The 18,653-nt window shown below is 33.0% G+C and overlaps 1 protein-coding gene across 3 annotated transcripts; it reads right to left on the minus strand.

Moving 5' to 3' along the window:
* Nucleotides 1-355: 355 nt before the first annotated feature.
* LOC100266579 (uncharacterized) lies at nt 356-13,704 on the minus strand. 3 transcript variants are annotated; one of them, XM_002268382.4, is made up of 15 exons: nt 13,446-13,704; nt 11,829-11,979; nt 10,672-10,769; nt 8,999-9,060; nt 8,769-8,860; nt 8,529-8,652; nt 7,697-7,783; nt 6,137-6,230; nt 5,681-5,788; nt 5,163-5,263; nt 3,524-3,589; nt 3,346-3,433; nt 2,487-2,547; nt 1,407-1,470; nt 356-588 (listed from the first exon to the last, which is right to left on the minus strand). In XM_002268382.4, the coding sequence occupies exons 1-15, from the start codon at nt 13,510-13,512 to the stop codon at nt 457-459; spliced, it is 1,395 nt and encodes a 464-aa protein (XP_002268418.2). In that variant the 5' UTR covers nt 13,513-13,704; the 3' UTR covers nt 356-456. The 3 variants fall into 3 exon arrangements, 2 of the variants coding, with proteins under 2 accessions (XP_002268418.2, XP_019076920.1); XM_019221375.2 differs by lacking the exon at nt 1,407-1,470; XR_002030546.2 differs by lacking the exon at nt 356-588 and having other exon boundaries at nt 1,417-1,470; nt 3,346-3,443.
* Nucleotides 13,705-18,653: the final 4,949 nt, after the last annotated feature.

The following is an 18,653-nucleotide window of genomic DNA, read 5'->3' on the forward strand; positions in this document are numbered from 1 at the left end:
TTTTCGGAAACCAAACATAGCCTTTAAAATTGGGTCCTAAGGTCAATGCTCAATGCTAAAATATGTCTTATCGTCTTTGTTCACGTGAAATTCATGGTGTAATAAAAATGATAATAACGTAAATCTACCAACCCTTTAAAAATATCGGACTTATTTCTGGGATAGGTGGCTAAAATGTCTTATCCAACAATTTGTACAATTAGTTAGTAACTAAGATAGCAGCAGTTTACTGAATTTCTATGCCCAGAAAATGCATCTCTATTATTTTATATGCCCAGAAACTTAGCTAGATTAGCAGATTTGATCCAAAATTTTGCCAAGAAAATTTTCTACACACCCACAGAGAAAATCAAAGTTAATCCAAATGCCTTGAGGGATATATAAACAGCAGGGTCTGTCGCAGTTATAAACTGTTGTTACAGATGATTCTTTTATCGACAGATAAGAAGCGGCATGCTACATGTTACTGCCTCTGGTTGGACGGCAAACATGGTTCCGTTTCCGGGCATGTTCTTCGTTGTGTTGCTGTGTCCGACACGCATATCCATACCAGCAATCTTCCCTTTTAGATGCATCTGGAGGTAGAAACTACAATAATACATTTGGTGTTAGCTCATGATATATATTGTGAACCCAAAATCCTTAATAGCTTTAAGCTTTAGGAAAGTTGATGACTCGATATAGTATTAGAGCTCTGATTAACTATAGTTCTCGGTTTATAAAGTCCTCCTTCTACTTATCACAAACAGTAATCGCCATTTTATGATTTGCTTTCTTTGAAGGCTGGTAACTCAACATATAGAAGGTTGAAAAAACAAATCCTAATAATTTAAGCTTTTGGAAAAGTTAATAGATCAAAATGGTATCAAAGCTTGATTAACCAAAGGTGTAGGGGTTACATATATTATCCTTTTTAATACATGGGATGAATAAATAGTGTGCAGGGAAAACCAAAATCACAAGAAATGGAGTGTCCTTAATGTAGGACAACCCTACGATGATTGTGTTCAATCAAATAGGTGGGCCAGGGTTTTTATCTTTTAGGGTTAAGGAGTACTAATTCCCTTTCTTGTTGTATATCTTGGAGATTCATCCTCATCAATCCTTTTTTCACAGGTCACAGGAGATACCACTAGAATGATACCCTATCTATTTTCAATTTGATTTCAAGGGTTCCTCCATGATTTAACACAACTCAAAATTTTAATATTTTTAGTGTATAATGAAGAAACTGCAGCACCAGGGGTATAAAAAAAATGACAAGCATAATGATGCTGATTAATATTCTTGCTCAACAAACATGTAAAGGACCTAATCGACAGGCCCAGGAAAATAATCAGAATCAGAAAATTTTCATAGATGACTACTAATTCCACATAATACTGCTTTATGTTGGAGATACTTACAGATTTTGGCATCGAAACTCGAAACCAGTACAAGAGGAACGAGACCAATTTGTCATAGCACTCACTGCATTTAAATAGAGATGCAGATGGACATAATGGACTGTAAGTACATGAACCCCAAAATCAATCAACAAGTTTTAATTAGCAATACTTCTCGTGTGAACCACTATGCCACCATGTTCAAAGAAATGTGATTGTTATTCAAGATCTCACAAGTTCAAGAACAAGGAACCATGTCAACAAGGACAATTGCATCGAAAGAATCTTGTTTGCTACTATCGGTTCCACATGACTGTATCTTCTCATCCAGCACTTTTTCTTCCAATGCATTACCATCCCATTTCCATCATGCATTCAGTTGGACCCCACTTCATTCAAGCGGATCCATGTGCAGTACATGGTGCAAGATGAGAAAGGAAATCCATAGAAAGAAAAAGGGAGAAAGTGTCTTTCCCCAAATCAACTCTCTAACAAAAGGCATTTTCCTTGTATGCTTCACTACTAACCTAATATCCTCATATTCCGTTGAATATCGAAGTTGAATTTAAAATTATTATTTTTATTTGTCGTATATTACCTACCCCAATTACCAAGAACCTTGGAAAATTTACCCCTATGAATCACCATACGTCCTCAACACAATCCATGAAAAATATGGAAGTTTTACTCATATTGATAAATGAAAAGTCAAAAGCGCTTGTCACCCTATACAATTATTATTATCATTATTATAGTGTATGTATGTGTATACGCATACATAATCGTGTTTTCATGCCTTGACTTTTGAGTGTTGCTGTGTCTACAAAGCAAGCTTTCTCCTACTAAACCTAAGCAGCAGGAGAAGGATTCGATAACTGCAGGTGAAATAAACACTCTCTCAATTACACAAAAATGAGGAAGCATGCAGATCTCAATCTTAGAGATACACTGCACCTACCACAAAATGTAGAAACTTGGATTCTGTTTTAGCACCCCAGAAATATTAGATAAATTAACCAACACAACAAATGAACAACCAGTAACTGCAAGTATAAAATTAATTTATTTCATAAGAATACAAGGACTCAAAACAAAACTTACTTGCAAACATATGTGCTAGCAGTTATCATCTCAGAATGGTTAAGTTGCATCCTTGTTCGATCTGCAGACAACACAATCACCTCCAGATAAAAACTAAATTACATCTTCAGCAGAAAAGAAAATTGAGCAATTAATTATACTAATATTCCAGTATATTTATATTCCATTATCCAGGCAAATAAACATTAACAGCATAAACCATCAGGGGAAAATGTAGGGGAAAAAGGTAGACTGGAAAAAGATAGTATGACACTCTTGGAGGGAGACCCTAATGGGTGCATGATATGAGGGGAACATGGAACGAAATGGACTGCTCAAATTTTTCCTTAATGAAGCTACAACAGAGAGAGTGTGTTTATTCATATGCACAACATGATAACACGGAAAACACCAGGATGAAAAAAGGAAAAAGAAACATTGAGATATGATGCAAACCTCATCCACCAATTCAAATCCAATAAACAATTAAGATCAATGAGCTATCAATTTGATGGCATGCTCTAGAGAATGATTCTCAATGAACAAATTATAAGTACAAGAATGATTATTTTGAGTTAAGGAATTACTTAAAGGCCAAAAATATGCCACCTGTGAGGATGGTTTGCAGACATACTCATGAATCATTGGTTTGCAGACAAATGAGAACAAAAGAGGGTTAACCAGAAGATTTAGAGAGCATAATTATCCACTGGTTGATCAGAGGAAAAACTATCGCAATAAGAGGAACGCTGATCAGAGATAATTATGAATAATTTTGCCCAATGATTTGTTTATAGCATCACATAAATGGGAATTTCATAAACAGACCAACTCTGTGATTCAAGATCAAGGTGCAGAAATAAACAACTCATAAAATTACCAATTTCCCTGTTGCTCAATCTAATAAGCAATTCTGAGATAACATCCTGCAATGTTTTCCCCATTTGTCTGATGCACCTCTCTGTGATCTGGAAACTTCTAAGATGTAAGAAAATTAAACCCTTTATTGATAACACACCTACAATAGAAGAATATTTTTGGAAGAGAGATATCAATACATTTTGTTCATGCCAATTGTTTTCATGTGCCAAAGTTGGAATTCTGGAGATAGTATGGTCTGATATCTGCAAAGCATACAGAAATGTCATATTTTAGAAAGCAACAGCAGATTCACAACTATTTACATGAGCACATCGTATATATTTTAAGACAGTACCTGAAGACAAGCATTACTTTTCCAACAACAGCAATATAGATATTGCAAGAAACAGTATGTCAGTAACTATTGAGACAAATAATAATCAATGCTCATGGAGCATAGACCCATTCATCAATGCTATTAGCAGATTATAAGGCAAAGCTTAAATTCTATAACAAAATAACATCCAGAGGGACTTCTGAAAGGCTGAAGTTAAATTGTCATTAATACTTCTAATTTTGAAAAGCAAAATAGAATAAAAGGTTCAACTAAGAGCTGGTGCACATAAATAGAAAATTTTGCCCAATTTTTATATTCCATTAATTAAATATCTATTTGGTTTCATCTTTCCACATCATCTCCTAAAACTTTTGAATTCCTGAATCAGTAAAATCATGCATCTGAAATGTGAACATACTCCACACTCTCACACCAATTACACATATCTATTAATGCCAGTCCAACAGCAAACTTTAGCTGAGTCCACATTATCAGGATCTAGCAGGCATAGTTGGATGCCTTCCCTTGTGCAAGACCAAACAGAATCAACAAAGGCAACTTCATTCAATTCAAGATTTCAATCCCCACATTTTTTTTCTGAATTCTATATGAAACTCTAATGCCACCCTCAGAAGAACATTCCTGTGCATAACCCACAAGCATATATGCCCACACTACTGCATCCTCGTTAGGTAACCCTATCAAACAACAAAGAATGGATTCAACAGTGAGATTGACTTGCTTGTGAATTTGGGCCTTGAAATGGAGGCTGCAATTAGTGATTGTCAAAGGGCTCACACGTGGTCAATCACGATGTAGAGGATGATCTGCAGGTTTGAGGGGCTGCCGAACTTTGATGGTCTTTTCAAGATAAAGTAAATTTGCAGTTTTTTAAATTAATATACATGCACACACACATATACATTTTTAATGAGAATATATTTATGTGTTTGTGAGGATGTTTTTATATGGTTATTATCGTCTTTATGTAAGTATGCTTTCATGTTTTTATTTGTTTAGCACTATATATGTATGTCAGTATGTGTACATGTATTTATTTGGGTACTTAATATCATATGTTTATGAGTGCACAGATTCATGTATTAATCTGTGAGTAATTGTACAAGTAAACATATGCTAAAAACTCATTCATATTAATGCTAAGTATATCAATATAGTCTTTTAAGAGGTTGCTTGAAACTTGTCCCTATTAATGGACTCCACAGGTTAGCCCATATCCAGCTCAATAGCTTACCAGACTGGTTGGGTAGCATATGAGTCTGCGGCTGGATGTGTCCTGGTCGGCCAATGGTTCGTTAATATCAACCATCCACACAACAATGCCCCATGGTATGATAAGAGGACAAAGCCTCTTCAAAGGAGATGTTAAAAACTTTTTCCCATACATATAGAGAGGGGCAAGGTAAATATAATCCAGATAAGCAAGTTATTGAAAGCAACTAACTTCTGTAACCATAAAAGCAAGCAACAGCACATACTGGTTTAAAAGTTTCATGACAGCACACTGGGTGAGAGTCACTTCCACCAAATCTTTGTGTATGCCAATAAGCACCACAAAATGCCCGATCACATCCTAAACCTGCAAGAGAAGGAAAGATAAGGAATGCTTGCATATCTAGAAGCACTTCAACATATCTCAAAGTATCTATGATCATGATTTTATTCCTCAAGCAATTAATTCTACTTCAAAAGAAAATGAAAATATTTTGAGTTTAGAACAAAGGATACCCTTAAATACTACATTGACTTCAAATATAAACTTGTTTATTCCACTTTTAGAAAGATTACAATTTAAACCAAAGTTTAAAGTCCAAAACCTCGATTCAAACAACCCAAACTGTTGGTCAATATTTACATAATAATAGATAGTACCCTAGATACAAGCAGATTCCTTGCCTGATTTCAAGATAGAAATTGTAATATGGAAAGCAAACTCACAAATAGCCATCAAGACAACAAAACCAACAAAATAACAATAGTGTTGGTAAGTATTTACAGTGTTGTGGTACACCAATATCATTTCTGGATGGCATCATTCCTCCACATGCATGACATTGTAGATGGACAGTGTTAGGGTTGCACAGGAATCCAGCATATTCAGCACCTGATGTTTGTAAATGAATTAGTTCAAATAGATTACAAACAAAAAAATCAAGCAGCAAAACATCTCAGGACCAAATATTCACAATTCATAAGAAGCCATTGAATGAACCTTACACTTTGTCTATATCATTACTTAAAAAAGAAATTTCATGAGATTATCTAAATCATGCAAGTAACAGTCATCAATACATGATAGCAACTTCTTGCAGTAATACTACTAATAAATAATGCAACAGAACAACCAGTTCAGATTGATGGTAAGTAAATGTGTGCATGCCATATTGCAGTCGATCAAATCAATTAAGCATACAATTTCTGAACATATGATTCTGTAGATAGTTAACATTACCACATTGAGGGCATGGAAACTCCAATTCTTCACTTTCCTCATTTAGTGATGAATGTGCCCGCTTCCGACCAAGCTTTGTTCCAGTCTTAAGGACCTAACATGAATTGCAAGTGCAATTATTAAAAGGTTGTGAACAGTATTAAAAATCAAATAGTGCATGTAAAATCTGCAAAATATCACATCAATCATGTGATAACATATGATAATCATACAGAATTTTTATTCATTACCAATTTAATTCACAAAAGAAACAATTCTCAAACATTTTTTTTTTTTTAATGAAAAACTAACGATTCATTAATTGAGAAATAAGCAACACAATGAATGGTGAGCTATCCTTCAAGGTGCAGCAAAAAGAAACTTAACAAACTATTGCGCTGCCCAAACAACTGAATAGTTTGTCACAGGTAGTTTATACACTAACATAAAAAAGGTGTATTGGAGGTGGAATTATAAAAACATAATTCAAAATGCAAAAGAAGCAGCAATGAACTACCTGTAATTCTTATTATTGTGCCACATGCAACCCACAATGTATCTGGTGTTTCTGATTTTAGCTTATGGTATAATCATTGGGAACTTTCTTATGGAAGGGAATTTTGCAATGGTTATTTCTTGGGTTTCGTTTGAGGGGGGAGGTTTGAGGAGGATTCGAGAGAAAGAGAGAGAGAGAGAGAGAGGTGTGAAGTTGCTCAAGAATCTTCAGACGTTAAGAGAAAGGTTAGAAGCAGCTCAAGAAGTCAAGTTGTTTAGTTCATGTTCAGTTAAACTGGACTAGGGCTCACCTGGTGGAGCCGTTAGTCACTGGAGGTGCCCACCAAGGCTTTCCTCTTTCTATTTTTCCTTTGTCCAATATAAGTTTTGAGGGTTCTGTTCATCAAAGTCACTAGCAGTTTCAGGAGTGTTTTTCTAGGGTTGTAAGATATTCAATTAGGTTACTGCATGACTGTTGCAGTTCCACCACACTTCTTTTTGCTGTGTTGATGACATGCATGTTGAGAGTGGATTCATTTGAAATTCAAGGTCTGGATGGACTTCCTAGGTTATAAATCTTCTCTTTCTTCTTCTTACACTTTCAAAACCATTCTTTTGCAATCCTTTATCAATACCCATAAACCCAAAACTTCTTCCAAACCTTCTAAAATTCAAAATCCAGTTCCTTCTAATATGGATTCCAGCATAATACATCAATGTTAAGAACCTTTTTCTTCTTCTAATGGGCAAAACATCAATACTAAGACCCTAACCATAGTTTTATACAATTTCCAAGTTATAGAACTTTCAAAAAACCTCAATCCCAATTGAAATCAGAACAGATTTACAATCTCAAAAAGGGTTTTTATTTGTTACAGGTTTCCTATGTCACTAAAAAAAATTGAGTTTATATTAGGAGAAAGAAAGAAGGAGAAGAAGATGAAGCTTTGTTCTAGGAATTGTTCGCTTCCCTAAATCTTCATGCTAATAAGAAAAACCTACATCATAATACCAACCAAATTTCTATTTACAAGCTAACAATGATACTCTTGCCAATAATAAGAGTCAATTAATAATACCACTTACAAGATTCGATTGGATTGATGCATGGGATTCTAAAACCGCAACTTCTTCATCAGAACGTCTTAAGGAGGGATCAGCTTGCAGTATAGTCTACACAAAACAAGTAGCAAGTTGGTTAAATGAGGAGACCCAATAAATCATAACCACACAAAGGGGGAACAACATGCTCAAAACCATTGGAATACTAATGAACAAAAACAATAAATGCATGAAAGGTTTAAATTGAAGATTTAATACATAGAAATAAATTATAAAGAGAGAATTCCAAGATTGGTTTAAATAATATTATGGATATACTTCAATGATCACTAGGATGTCAAATATAGAGTTTAAATTTTCAATTTAAGAATTACAAGTAGTTAGACACAACCGCTGTAAATGTAATGCTTCATAAATTATAACATATTATTTATTTTAGAGTTTCAGAACTTATTCAATCATTTGTATTAGTCATCATAAAAAAATAAAAAAATAAATAAAAATGTAGTAAGATAAAGAGTTCAATAATTTAACATTTTATACAACCATCATCAGAAATAAATAAAAGGCACACAAAGAACTAACGGTTCTATATGCATATAATATGTTGAAACTAAAACCTTGAAAAAGAAAGCATAATGAGTGTATGAGGCACACATAGTATGAGGCAGAAACACCTACTAACATTGTGGAACTTTTGAATTATATTTACGTTAAGGCATACAACTAAAGTAAAGAATAGGTGTCAACCCACCAGTTACAGATTAAAGGAACTCCCACACACACACATTTAGCAAAAGCCTTTCATAGAGCCAAAAGTTGGTGTTTACAAAGGAGGAGAAACGTAAGATGTTACCTCCTCAATAGTACGCAGAAAGTGGTTTCTTCCAACAAATTGCACAATTGCCCTACACTGAGGACATAGCACATTTGAATGTTTGTTCTGGGACCTTCTTAACCACTCAGAGAAGCACCCATTGCTGGAAATAAATCAAGGGAACTCAATTAAAAGCCAAATCATATTCTACCCACCACAAAATAATAATAATAATTTGAAATAAGAATGCCATTGTTAAAAAAAGTTTAAGTTACAAACCAGAAGTTGTGGAGGCATGGAGCAACAGTTACAACATCATGCCAAATGTTTAAGCAAATGCTGCATTTTGCATGTTCAACGTCTAAACAAATCTAACACAACCAAGCAAAGAAATACTTTGGTCATCAGCATACCTATGAAAAGATTATATATAAAGGCATAAGATATAGTTGATAATGAACTTCTCAAAACAAAAAAAAAAAAAAAAGATATAGTTGGTAATGGCTCACCTTTAGTTGTTCCTTAATGGATTCCTGTGGAGACATTACTTCAAATCTGTAGCTCAAATACCCTAGAGATATCAAGTAAAATAAATAAATAATACAAAATAAGCAATCAAAACCTTGAAATCAAGTAATTTGAACCAAATATCACATAATTACATTTCATTGAGGTTGCCATTGAATTCAAAGACTTTACAATCCCTCTTGAAAACGTATTTTTGCAACCCCATATTTACTTGTTTAATGTACTAAATTAATCAACCAAAATTACCCCCTGTTTATAAAAGGAGTAGCTTATTGTTGAAGCTCCAACAAAATAAGAGTTGGTATTATGTGATTCCAACAATGATGATTTCATGGAAAATGATAAGAGAACCTATCACTAAGGTTACAAATGAAGCTTTCTTTTGAAAAACAGAGTGCCACAAGGAATTTTAGGCCATGAGAATCTCAATAGCCACTTGTTAATAAGGGTCCTACTCCATAGAGTCGCACTACTCAAGCCTAAATGATTGAACCTCCTTTCTTATAACAGCCCACCACCTTCCATCAAATTAAAGGTTCCCTACTAGCCTTCTTGACCCTGACTAGAAGAAAACCCTCTTAACTTTTTAATCAGCAACACTAACCAGGATCCCAAAATAGACATTGTGTAGGTAGGAAAATGCTCCCAAGAGTAGTTGATTAGAACCGTTCTACCTCTTAAGGACACTAGGCTCTTCTCCAATCCTCAAGTCTTTTAGAAATCCTTTATATAACAGGATCACAAAGTACAAGAGCTCTGAGGACTTCCTTCAAACTAGTCTACCTGCTTCTACAACCTAGCCTTGGAACTATTCTACCAAGCTCCTCCTAAAGAACATTTGATGCCTAATAGAGGGCTCTTACGAATGCTAAACTTATGTTCAAAATCCACCTAGCAGCTCTAAGGATAATGCTAAGATTACAGAGTTATTCTTTTGAAAAGAAAAGGAATAGTTATCATTCACAAGCAGAAGAGGACAAAACAGAGTTCTTCTTGCTACTCCATATTGTTCTATTAAGCCAAAACCATTGGTACCTACAAATCCTCCTACAGTGTCAACAATCATGGTGAAAAAAAGTTATCTATCAAAAAAAAAAAATCATAGTGAAAAAAAGTGAGATAAAGAATCACCAAGCATTGATACACCTAGAAACATTATACCAACTTTTGCCTCAGTATTAATGAATAATGAGAGCTGATAACATGATCTAGGAAATCCAATCAATGTTGATTGAGATCCAAAGTTGAAAGAGACAGATCCTTTCCTTTTTTATTTTTTCAGAAAATAATTTATTGAAGGACACATAAGATAACAAAAAGACAACATCAGATGTGGCAAATATTTACATTTAGGAAAGACAACTTGGAAAGATTAAACTCAGGGACTTACAACGAGTTGCATCTAATAATTATTGAAATGTAACCTAGAACCCCTAAAAGATTAACCTCAGGGACTTACAACATCCTTAAATCTTTTAATGTAACTATTATGGAGTATGATATCAGAGTATAGTATGATGAATCAAACCAAGCTACACAGTTAACAGGCCCCACAATTCAGGTTCCAAAAGTTTTGTCCTAAAATCTGTTCTAAGTGTTAAGTAAAATAAGTTAATATGAAAAACACAAGATGCCAATGTAAATATATGCTAACCTTCATTTTTTGGACCTGGAATAATTTCACTTCCACATTTGATAACAATAGAATCTTCACTTGGGATGGCAACCTCATCAACAAGTATAGTGTTTGAACTATCACCGAATTAGTAGCAAAAAATAAAAAGTAAATCTTCAATTGAACATAAAAAGAATACAATTGTTAAATAAGTAATACTGTTCACAATATTTATATTTTCATTTAACTGGTGAGGGAGAAGCACAGATTTATATTTTTAAATAAGTAAAAGAATTCCAAAGCTTCATGTTTGTTAACTGAACTTAAGAGCACACACAAAATTGTGCAAAGGAGAAGGAGCAGACTGTGGAGAGCTGTGCCTTGTGATTGTTTGGGAGCTGTGGAGAGAGCACCAAAAGAAACCCACACCCAGCACATTAAACACATTCAAATCCTGTCAAACAGCAGCAGGATGGAGAGGCTTTCCCTATTGATTCCACTAGAAGTGCATATTTATGTGTGTATAGCTAATTCATATCAACATGATACACATTGTTAACCACTACCTAACAGCTTGAGCATTTAGGTCAAATTGGTAGCTTAATAAGATATTAGTCTTGTTTTACAAGAGATCATGAGTTTGAACATCACCACTTGTTTATTTCTCCTAATCAAGAATGCCTATGAGACCGGGAGTTAGGCTATAGCCCATAGCAACTTGACATACATTCCTTGCCTATTACTTACAAGCTGAGGCTTTTCAGTCAAATCAGTAGATTAATTTGAATAAATATGTATAATGGAAAAAGATATCGCACAATAAACATTAATCTTGTAAAAGGCATTCAATCCAAATCATGTATTAAAACCCCAACCAAACCAAACCAAGTAGGGATGGGGTAGACTAGTAGGTTCCAGATTAACTCAACACGTTCCCTAACATTAACCCATGTTTGTAGATATCTTAGCCAGCATCAAGCCAAGATATGCAGTTTTTACTGGGCATCGACACCACCAAAAATGCAGCTACTTTAATGACCAGTATGTCAATAAAAAGTTGGAACTTTCAATGCAGAAAACAAAGAACTACGATTTGGCAGCATCAATTTTTGCAATATAGGACTAGCTTCTGATTCAACAGCATGACATAAAAAATGAACAACTTCTGATGGTTTATTCAAAGAAAAGCGACATACCTCTTATTTTGAATTGTGGCAGAACATTGATCAGAATTCCTTGTTACTTTGCACCATTCCTGCTTGTCAAAAGAAGGGAACATTACATCCGAGCATATTACCATCTCATCCAACCTTAGCTCAACCTCTGAGTATCTCGAGTCCGATGGCACTGTATCAAGGAGAAACAACATCTATGAAGGTACAAAATCCTGCCTATAAATTGGCAACTGTCAGTAGTTTTAAACTCCACAAAATATTTATGGTCTCTATATTTGCTTGACATATAGTAAGGACTGAGCAACTCTAATTCATGATGTAATTTTCAATCTTCACAATGTCAAGATTAAAAACATCAGTCTCTTTCTCTTTTGCCACATTTTCTAGGCAATGGAACAGCAGAATTAATAAATGATGAGAAGAAAAAAAGAAAAGAAATTTGAAGAAGGAATACTGTGTTACGTGGGATCCTAAGTTTCTCCCCTTCAACACCATTGGAAATATCAAGATTCAAAATTTTCAGTTTCTTTCTTCTAGGCCACCAAATAGATCATTTATACAAGAAATTATACAGTTAACAAAAATTTTCTTGCTAAGTGGATTTTCAATTTTCTTGAATTAGAAATTATCAAGATTCAAAATTTCAGTTCCTTGTTGTTTTCAGACATTGTCTCCACAACCAAGCAAAGCATTTCTTAAAAGAAAGAAAGGGGGGAAAAGCTCAAAAAGAAAACAAATGAAATGAAGTGAAAAGTAAAAAAAATTAAGTGGTTCTAGGTTTCTTGAATCTGAAACAACCATAAAATATCAAGATTCAAAGTTCTAGTTTCCTTTTGTTTCGGGACGTTTCTTGGAAAAACAGAGCCTTTTATACCGTAATCGAAAAAAATGAAAAACAATGGATTTCTGTTAAGTATGGCTTTCAAATTTCCTGAATTCAAAACGGTGGGAAAATCAAGATTAAAGTCACATTTCTCATAAATTTTATCGCAATCAAACAGAGGATTCTACACCACGGAACAGAAAGAAGAGAAAAATGTGAAGGAGAAAAGTTTGGATGCTGGGAAATGAAGGGAATGAAGAGAAAATTAAAGAAGGAATCATATGTAAACGGGGTTCTAAGTTTCTTGAATTCAAAACTATAGGCAATATCAAAATTCAAAATTTCAGCTCCTTGACGTTTTGGGACATTGTCTCGGCTACCAGACAGAGCATATCAAGAGTTTGGAACAAGAAGAAACATAATTTCTTGTTGCTTGTAACGTTGCCTTGACCACCAAACAGAGCCTTTAGACCAGAAGAGAAAAATGAATAAAAATTTTAAAAATGGGAATTTGAGTTTCTTGAATTCAAAACGACGGGAAAATCAAGAGTCAAAATCTCAGTTACTAGTAAATTTTCTCGCAACCAAACAGAACATTCTATACAAGAAAATAGAAGAAGAAAAAAGTTTGGACGCTGGGAAAACGAAGGGAATGGGTAAAAAATTAAAGAAGGAATCTTCTGCAAACAGGGTTTTAAGGTTAAGGGCAATATCAAGATTCAAAATTTCATTTTCTTCTACCACTGTTACATTTTTTTTCTAGGCAAACCAGGCATTTTATGGAAGCAAAAAGAAAAGAAAAATGGAAAACCGACCAAGTTTAGCCCAGACGATTTCTTGAGAAGGGTTTGCAGCAGAAGATTCTCCAAATTCCATCTTCATTCCTTGGATTCTTTGATTCAGATGCCTGTCTTTTGCTTTCCCCTACAGAATTTCACAACTATATATACATACATAGTCTCTAATCCTCAAAGCTTCCTTTGGAAGAAGTCTATGCAGTTTATTTTTTATTTTATTTTACTTTTTATTTCTTCCCATGAAAGTTTCTCTCTCCATTTCTTCCATCTATAAAGAAAAAAAAAACTTTATAGAAAGAAAAAATATTCAAACAGCAGGTTTATAAATTATAATCGTTTAGAACCGTTTTTTATGTCAAAATAGTATTTCAAAGGTGTTTCCACTTGTCAAATTCTATTATTTGTTAAGATTGTGTTTGGTAAAGATTCTAGGAAGTGTTTCTACCATTTTTAATAATTGAAAATTTGTTATTTATTAAGTATTAAAAAAATTAAAAACGCTTCTTAAAATTACTTTCAAACGCACTTTAAATCTCACATCCTACACATAATTTGAGTCATTTAAATGTATCATAAAATTTAAGACATAAAATAAAATTACAAATACATTATTTGATATCGAGGTTTTAACTATCTCATCACATGTAAATAGTTAAATTTTGATTAAACTCTTTATAATGTTTGATTTCGTATTTTATAGGTCCTTAAAAGTCATCATTTAAATTATCCATCATTCAAATCCAAAAGTAACATTATCACATATCATGACATGAAAATTAGGGCCGAAAAATAAAACATAATTACTTTTGGATATAATAATATGTGATTTGATTAGCTGTTATATTTCGCTATAACACCCTAATTTATGTCTATTATTTCTCCATATTCATCAATTTTATGTCAAAAGATATTTTTTTACTCTCATAAAGCATGGGAAGCAAATGCAAGGCATTAGGATTTGATAATGAGTATGAACCAACGTTTTCAGAATTGGGCCAATCATGAAACTAGAAAAGTTACCGGTTCATGGTTTATCCATTGAATCAGTTGTTAAACTGTGGTCGAACTAATGATATCATAAATATATATGTATATATATATATATATATAAAGAAATAAAAAATTACTAATATTTATTTTTTCATCTTTGATATTATTAAATTTAATATATAGATGTATTAATATTTTAATATTCTATTAAATAAAACATATATAATATCTAAACATGAACATTTTTATTGAAAGTTATTTAATTTTACCTCTATATATATAATGGCAAAAAGAAGAAGATTCATTATCTCGTTATTGGTGAAATGATGGAATCTATAGAAATTATTCAACAGGCTTTGGAAGGAATTCTGGGAGGGCCGTATGAGAATTTAGAAATCTAATGCTTTGATAAAGTAAGGGATCCCGAATTGAATGATTTTGAACGTCGATTTATTAGTAAAAAGCTTTCACCTACTTTTGAATTGTCAAAACAAGAACTTTATGTGAGAGTCGAAGCCCCAAAAGGAGAGTTGAGAATTTTTCTAATAAGTTATCAAAATGTTTTTCCTTAGAAATGGAAAATTGGACCATTAGGTTTTATCAATTTGCAAATTCTTTCTTAGTTAGTTAAAAGAATGAAATTGATTGACATTATGATGATACTAGGCATATTGGCAAAAATTGATTGAAACTTTAGCATGGGCTCACGAACGTACACCTTTGGCCAATTTGATTCAATGGAAAGATAAACCATTGCCTTTTTCCATTGTGTAGGCAAGATTGGATGGTGGATACCTAGGCACTTAATGATTATGAAGGGCATAGTAAACAACAAAATGCTTCGAGGAGTTGAAAATAAGCACAAATCTAGAGATTCTGAATGGGTCAACCTTTTGAACTACTGCAAAATCCATGGGCAGGCAAGAGACAACTTTGCAAACCGAAACATCCCAGTAGTCAAAGAAAAAGAAAGCAAAAGTGATTCCCGTTGTAGCGGCAAGCGAAATGGGAGTAGCCTCAACTTTGAAAACAAGATTGTGGGAAAGTAATACAAGCATCATGCTGCTAGGCAAAGGGGCAGAATGTTGTACTCTAGTCCTTAGATAGCAAGAGTCTAGTATTTAAAAGCATCACTAGCTTATGCTCTGACCCAAGTAGCATGGGGCACGTGGAATCCCGTGTGAATCAACAAGTATATATATATCCAATATTTGAAAGCATCACTAGCTTACGCTTTGACCCCAGTAGCATAGGGCATGTGGAATCCTATGTGAATCAGCAAGGATATATATATCATTATATCTTATTATTTTATAGTTTTAAAAAAAATTATATTATTTTACTTATACTATTTTACGTTTTATTATTATAAAAATTTTGAAAGAAATCTTGTTATTTCATTTAATGTTGTCAAAAATAAAAAATAAAAATTCTTTGGGCTTTAGGCCCAAACTGACTACATCGAGTTAGCGCTTTGACCATTGGTCTATCTAATTCGATGGCGGTTCGATAGTATGCTCGACTTTAATGATGATGACTCCAACTGGATCCATCTGGGCTTTAGGCCAAAACTGACTACATTGAGTTAGCGGTTTGATCATTGGTCTATATGATTCAATGGTGATTCGATAGTATGCTCGACTCTAATGACAACTCTAACTGGATCGATTTGATTTGGTCTGGTTTTTTAAACATTGGTATGAACATATGCGAAGAAGATAAGGATGATAATGCATTTTTACTTCTTAAAAAAATATATATATTGTTATAGAAGAATACAAAATTAAAATAATCAAGGAAATAAATAGTGGAATGAAGCAAAAGAGAGAAGAAAGAATACTTCTCAAAATATTGATGTGTAATTTATGGGATGGGATACCCCTTTTATAGGTTCATAAATGGAACCTAAGCTTACAAATTCATTACTTTGTAAATGAAGTAATGTGAAAATATTAATTTACAAACTGAAGTTGTGTTCATCCATCACTAATGACCATTTATAATACTCTCACTTGGATGCCCACTATATTAAAAGAATATATTTCATTAAAACCTTGCAAGTAAAAAACTCTATAAGAAAAACCTAATGAAGTAAAAAAAGAATATGATATTTTTGTAATTCTTTAGGCTGCTCTTAGTTTGTTAGGATTGTTTCCTTGAAAATTTTGCCAACAAAACTCGATAAGACAAAACTTGGATGAAAAGAAAAAAATACAATACATTAATATCCTTTTATAAATATGCTCCCCCTCATATTGATAGCCTTGAGTTAATATATTACAATCTTATGTATTACCCTCTTGAATGTAGAGGTTGGAAATGACTTTGTAAATAAATTTGTAGAATTATCACTAGTTGTGAATCTGAGTGTTCATGGTAAGCCATAAGTCAAGTATGAACTAAAGCTGCAACATACATAATAACATGTCCTCAATCAAAAATAGGTAATTTGGTTTTCATTAATAATGGTTGAGTAATTAATTAGAGATGTTTAATAAGGGATTCTACTAAACCATTCTAGTTATGAGTATAAACAACATAATACCCAATATCAAACCCAACTAGAAGCAATAATAATGAATGTTTGAGAAATAAATTTGTTAGCATTATCAAGATGTATTCTCTTGATTAAATAATCTGGAAACTGTGCTTGTAATATGATTATTTATGTAAAGAGTCTAGCAAGGACAACACTACGTATAGAAAGGAGACAACCATGTGACTACCTAGTAAAGGCATCTATTGAGATCAGAAAAATAATGGAATTTGTCCACATGGTGGGTGGAATAGTCCACTAGATCAGTGACTTAGATATGGCTTTAATAAAAGATGGTTTAACTATCAATTTGCCTTGTAAGGAAGCAACATTGTGCAAAAGAATCTTCTGGTTATTTTATGGATGTCCATATGAGTATTCTATTATTTGACACATCATTGAAGACCCCAAATAACCTAGTATATCATGTTAAAGGATAAAAATTTTAGATTTTTGAAATTCTAGTTCATGACAACTTATGACTCAATAAGCTTTATGGTTGTATGATACAACTTAAAGGAGAAAGCTCAACATTTTTCCATTATAAGCTTTTGGCTAGAAATAATAAAAGTAATGTAAAGATATTATATGTTATCTTTATTCATAGTTTTTAAAATTTGTCTAGTTTAGGGAACACCTAGAGTAGGGTGAATAGTTGTTAGAAACTTCTTAAATCAAAATTAATCATCTTAATCTTTTAACTTCTGCCTCTGTTATTGGGACAAGAGTAAATGAAATCAATGCGAAACACAAAAGATTTTTTTTATGTGGAAAACCACCCATGCAGTCTCTTAAAGATTATGTGGATCTAAAAACCCTGAGGTCAAAGACCTCCAATCACAAATTCATTATTCGAAAAATAGTACATAAATGTACCTAGCGGATGTTATTCTTAAGTATTACTCCCTAACACCTATGTTGAACTTCATGTTTGCAATGCAGCATCATCTGTGCTTCTCGTGGATCGATCTTACCTCAACGCCTGAGAGGATACAAATCTCCTTTTCAACCAAACAAATGCAAAGACAAATGTTTCTTAGAGTTTAGGATATGGAAGGCTAATTAGTTTTTTTTCCAAAAAGTGCATCAAAAGTTCAAAACCCTTTTTAGCATAGTATTTATAGGATACAAATACCTGGTGGACTCAAACTCAAATTTCCAAAATAAAATCAATCAAAAATTAGTAATAAAAATATTCGCAAAGATTGGAATCTCTACGTGAGTGCTTGAGCATTCCAAGCAATGCTTGAACACTTAAGGGGTTCTTAAAGCAATTTTAAGAATATTTTTGCTCAATTTTAAAAACAAGTAATCCACTTCATGCCTTAATTAAATCCAATTTACCTTCCTAAGACCTTTTTATACTTACCTAGGTCATCCCAATTGATCACGTAGCAATCTCTAGTTTTTAATGGAAAATAAGACACAATCTAGAAAAGTCTTAAACCATAATGTTTGGAACAAAATTTCCAATATAAAAATACCTAGTCTAATATACTAACAATTTCAATATGATATCCATCTCTGTGGATATCTTTAAAATTGAGTAAATTTGTTTTAAATGTACTAGAATATAAAGTATCATTTATATGGAATTTAGTTCCATTTGGTACCATAATGTTCACTCTTTCATATATTTCAATCAAGTTTATAGCACTAAATATGGTACTTACATTTATTTTTTGTTAATGTTAAATTAA

This window comes from Vitis vinifera, chromosome 7 (genome assembly GCF_030704535.1).
Source record: "Vitis vinifera cultivar Pinot Noir 40024 chromosome 7, ASM3070453v1".
In the NCBI taxonomy this organism is placed as follows: domain Eukaryota; kingdom Viridiplantae; phylum Streptophyta; class Magnoliopsida; order Vitales; family Vitaceae; genus Vitis; species Vitis vinifera.

Bases quoted from the DNA above. Each gene is read 5' to 3' on its own strand.
- LOC100266579 (XM_002268382.4), bottom strand. From the start codon at position 13,512: ATGAAGATGGAATTTGGAGAATCTTCTGCTGCAAACCCTTCTCAAGAA. The intron at 8,861-8,998 runs GTGAGCCATTAC...TGGTTGTGTTAG, and splicing joins CCATTAAGGAACAACTAAAG to ATTTGTTTAGACGTTGAACA. The intron at 6,231-7,696 runs GTAAGTGGTATT...AATTCATGTTAG, and splicing joins CATCAATCCAATCGAATCTT to GTCCTTAAGACTGGAACAAA.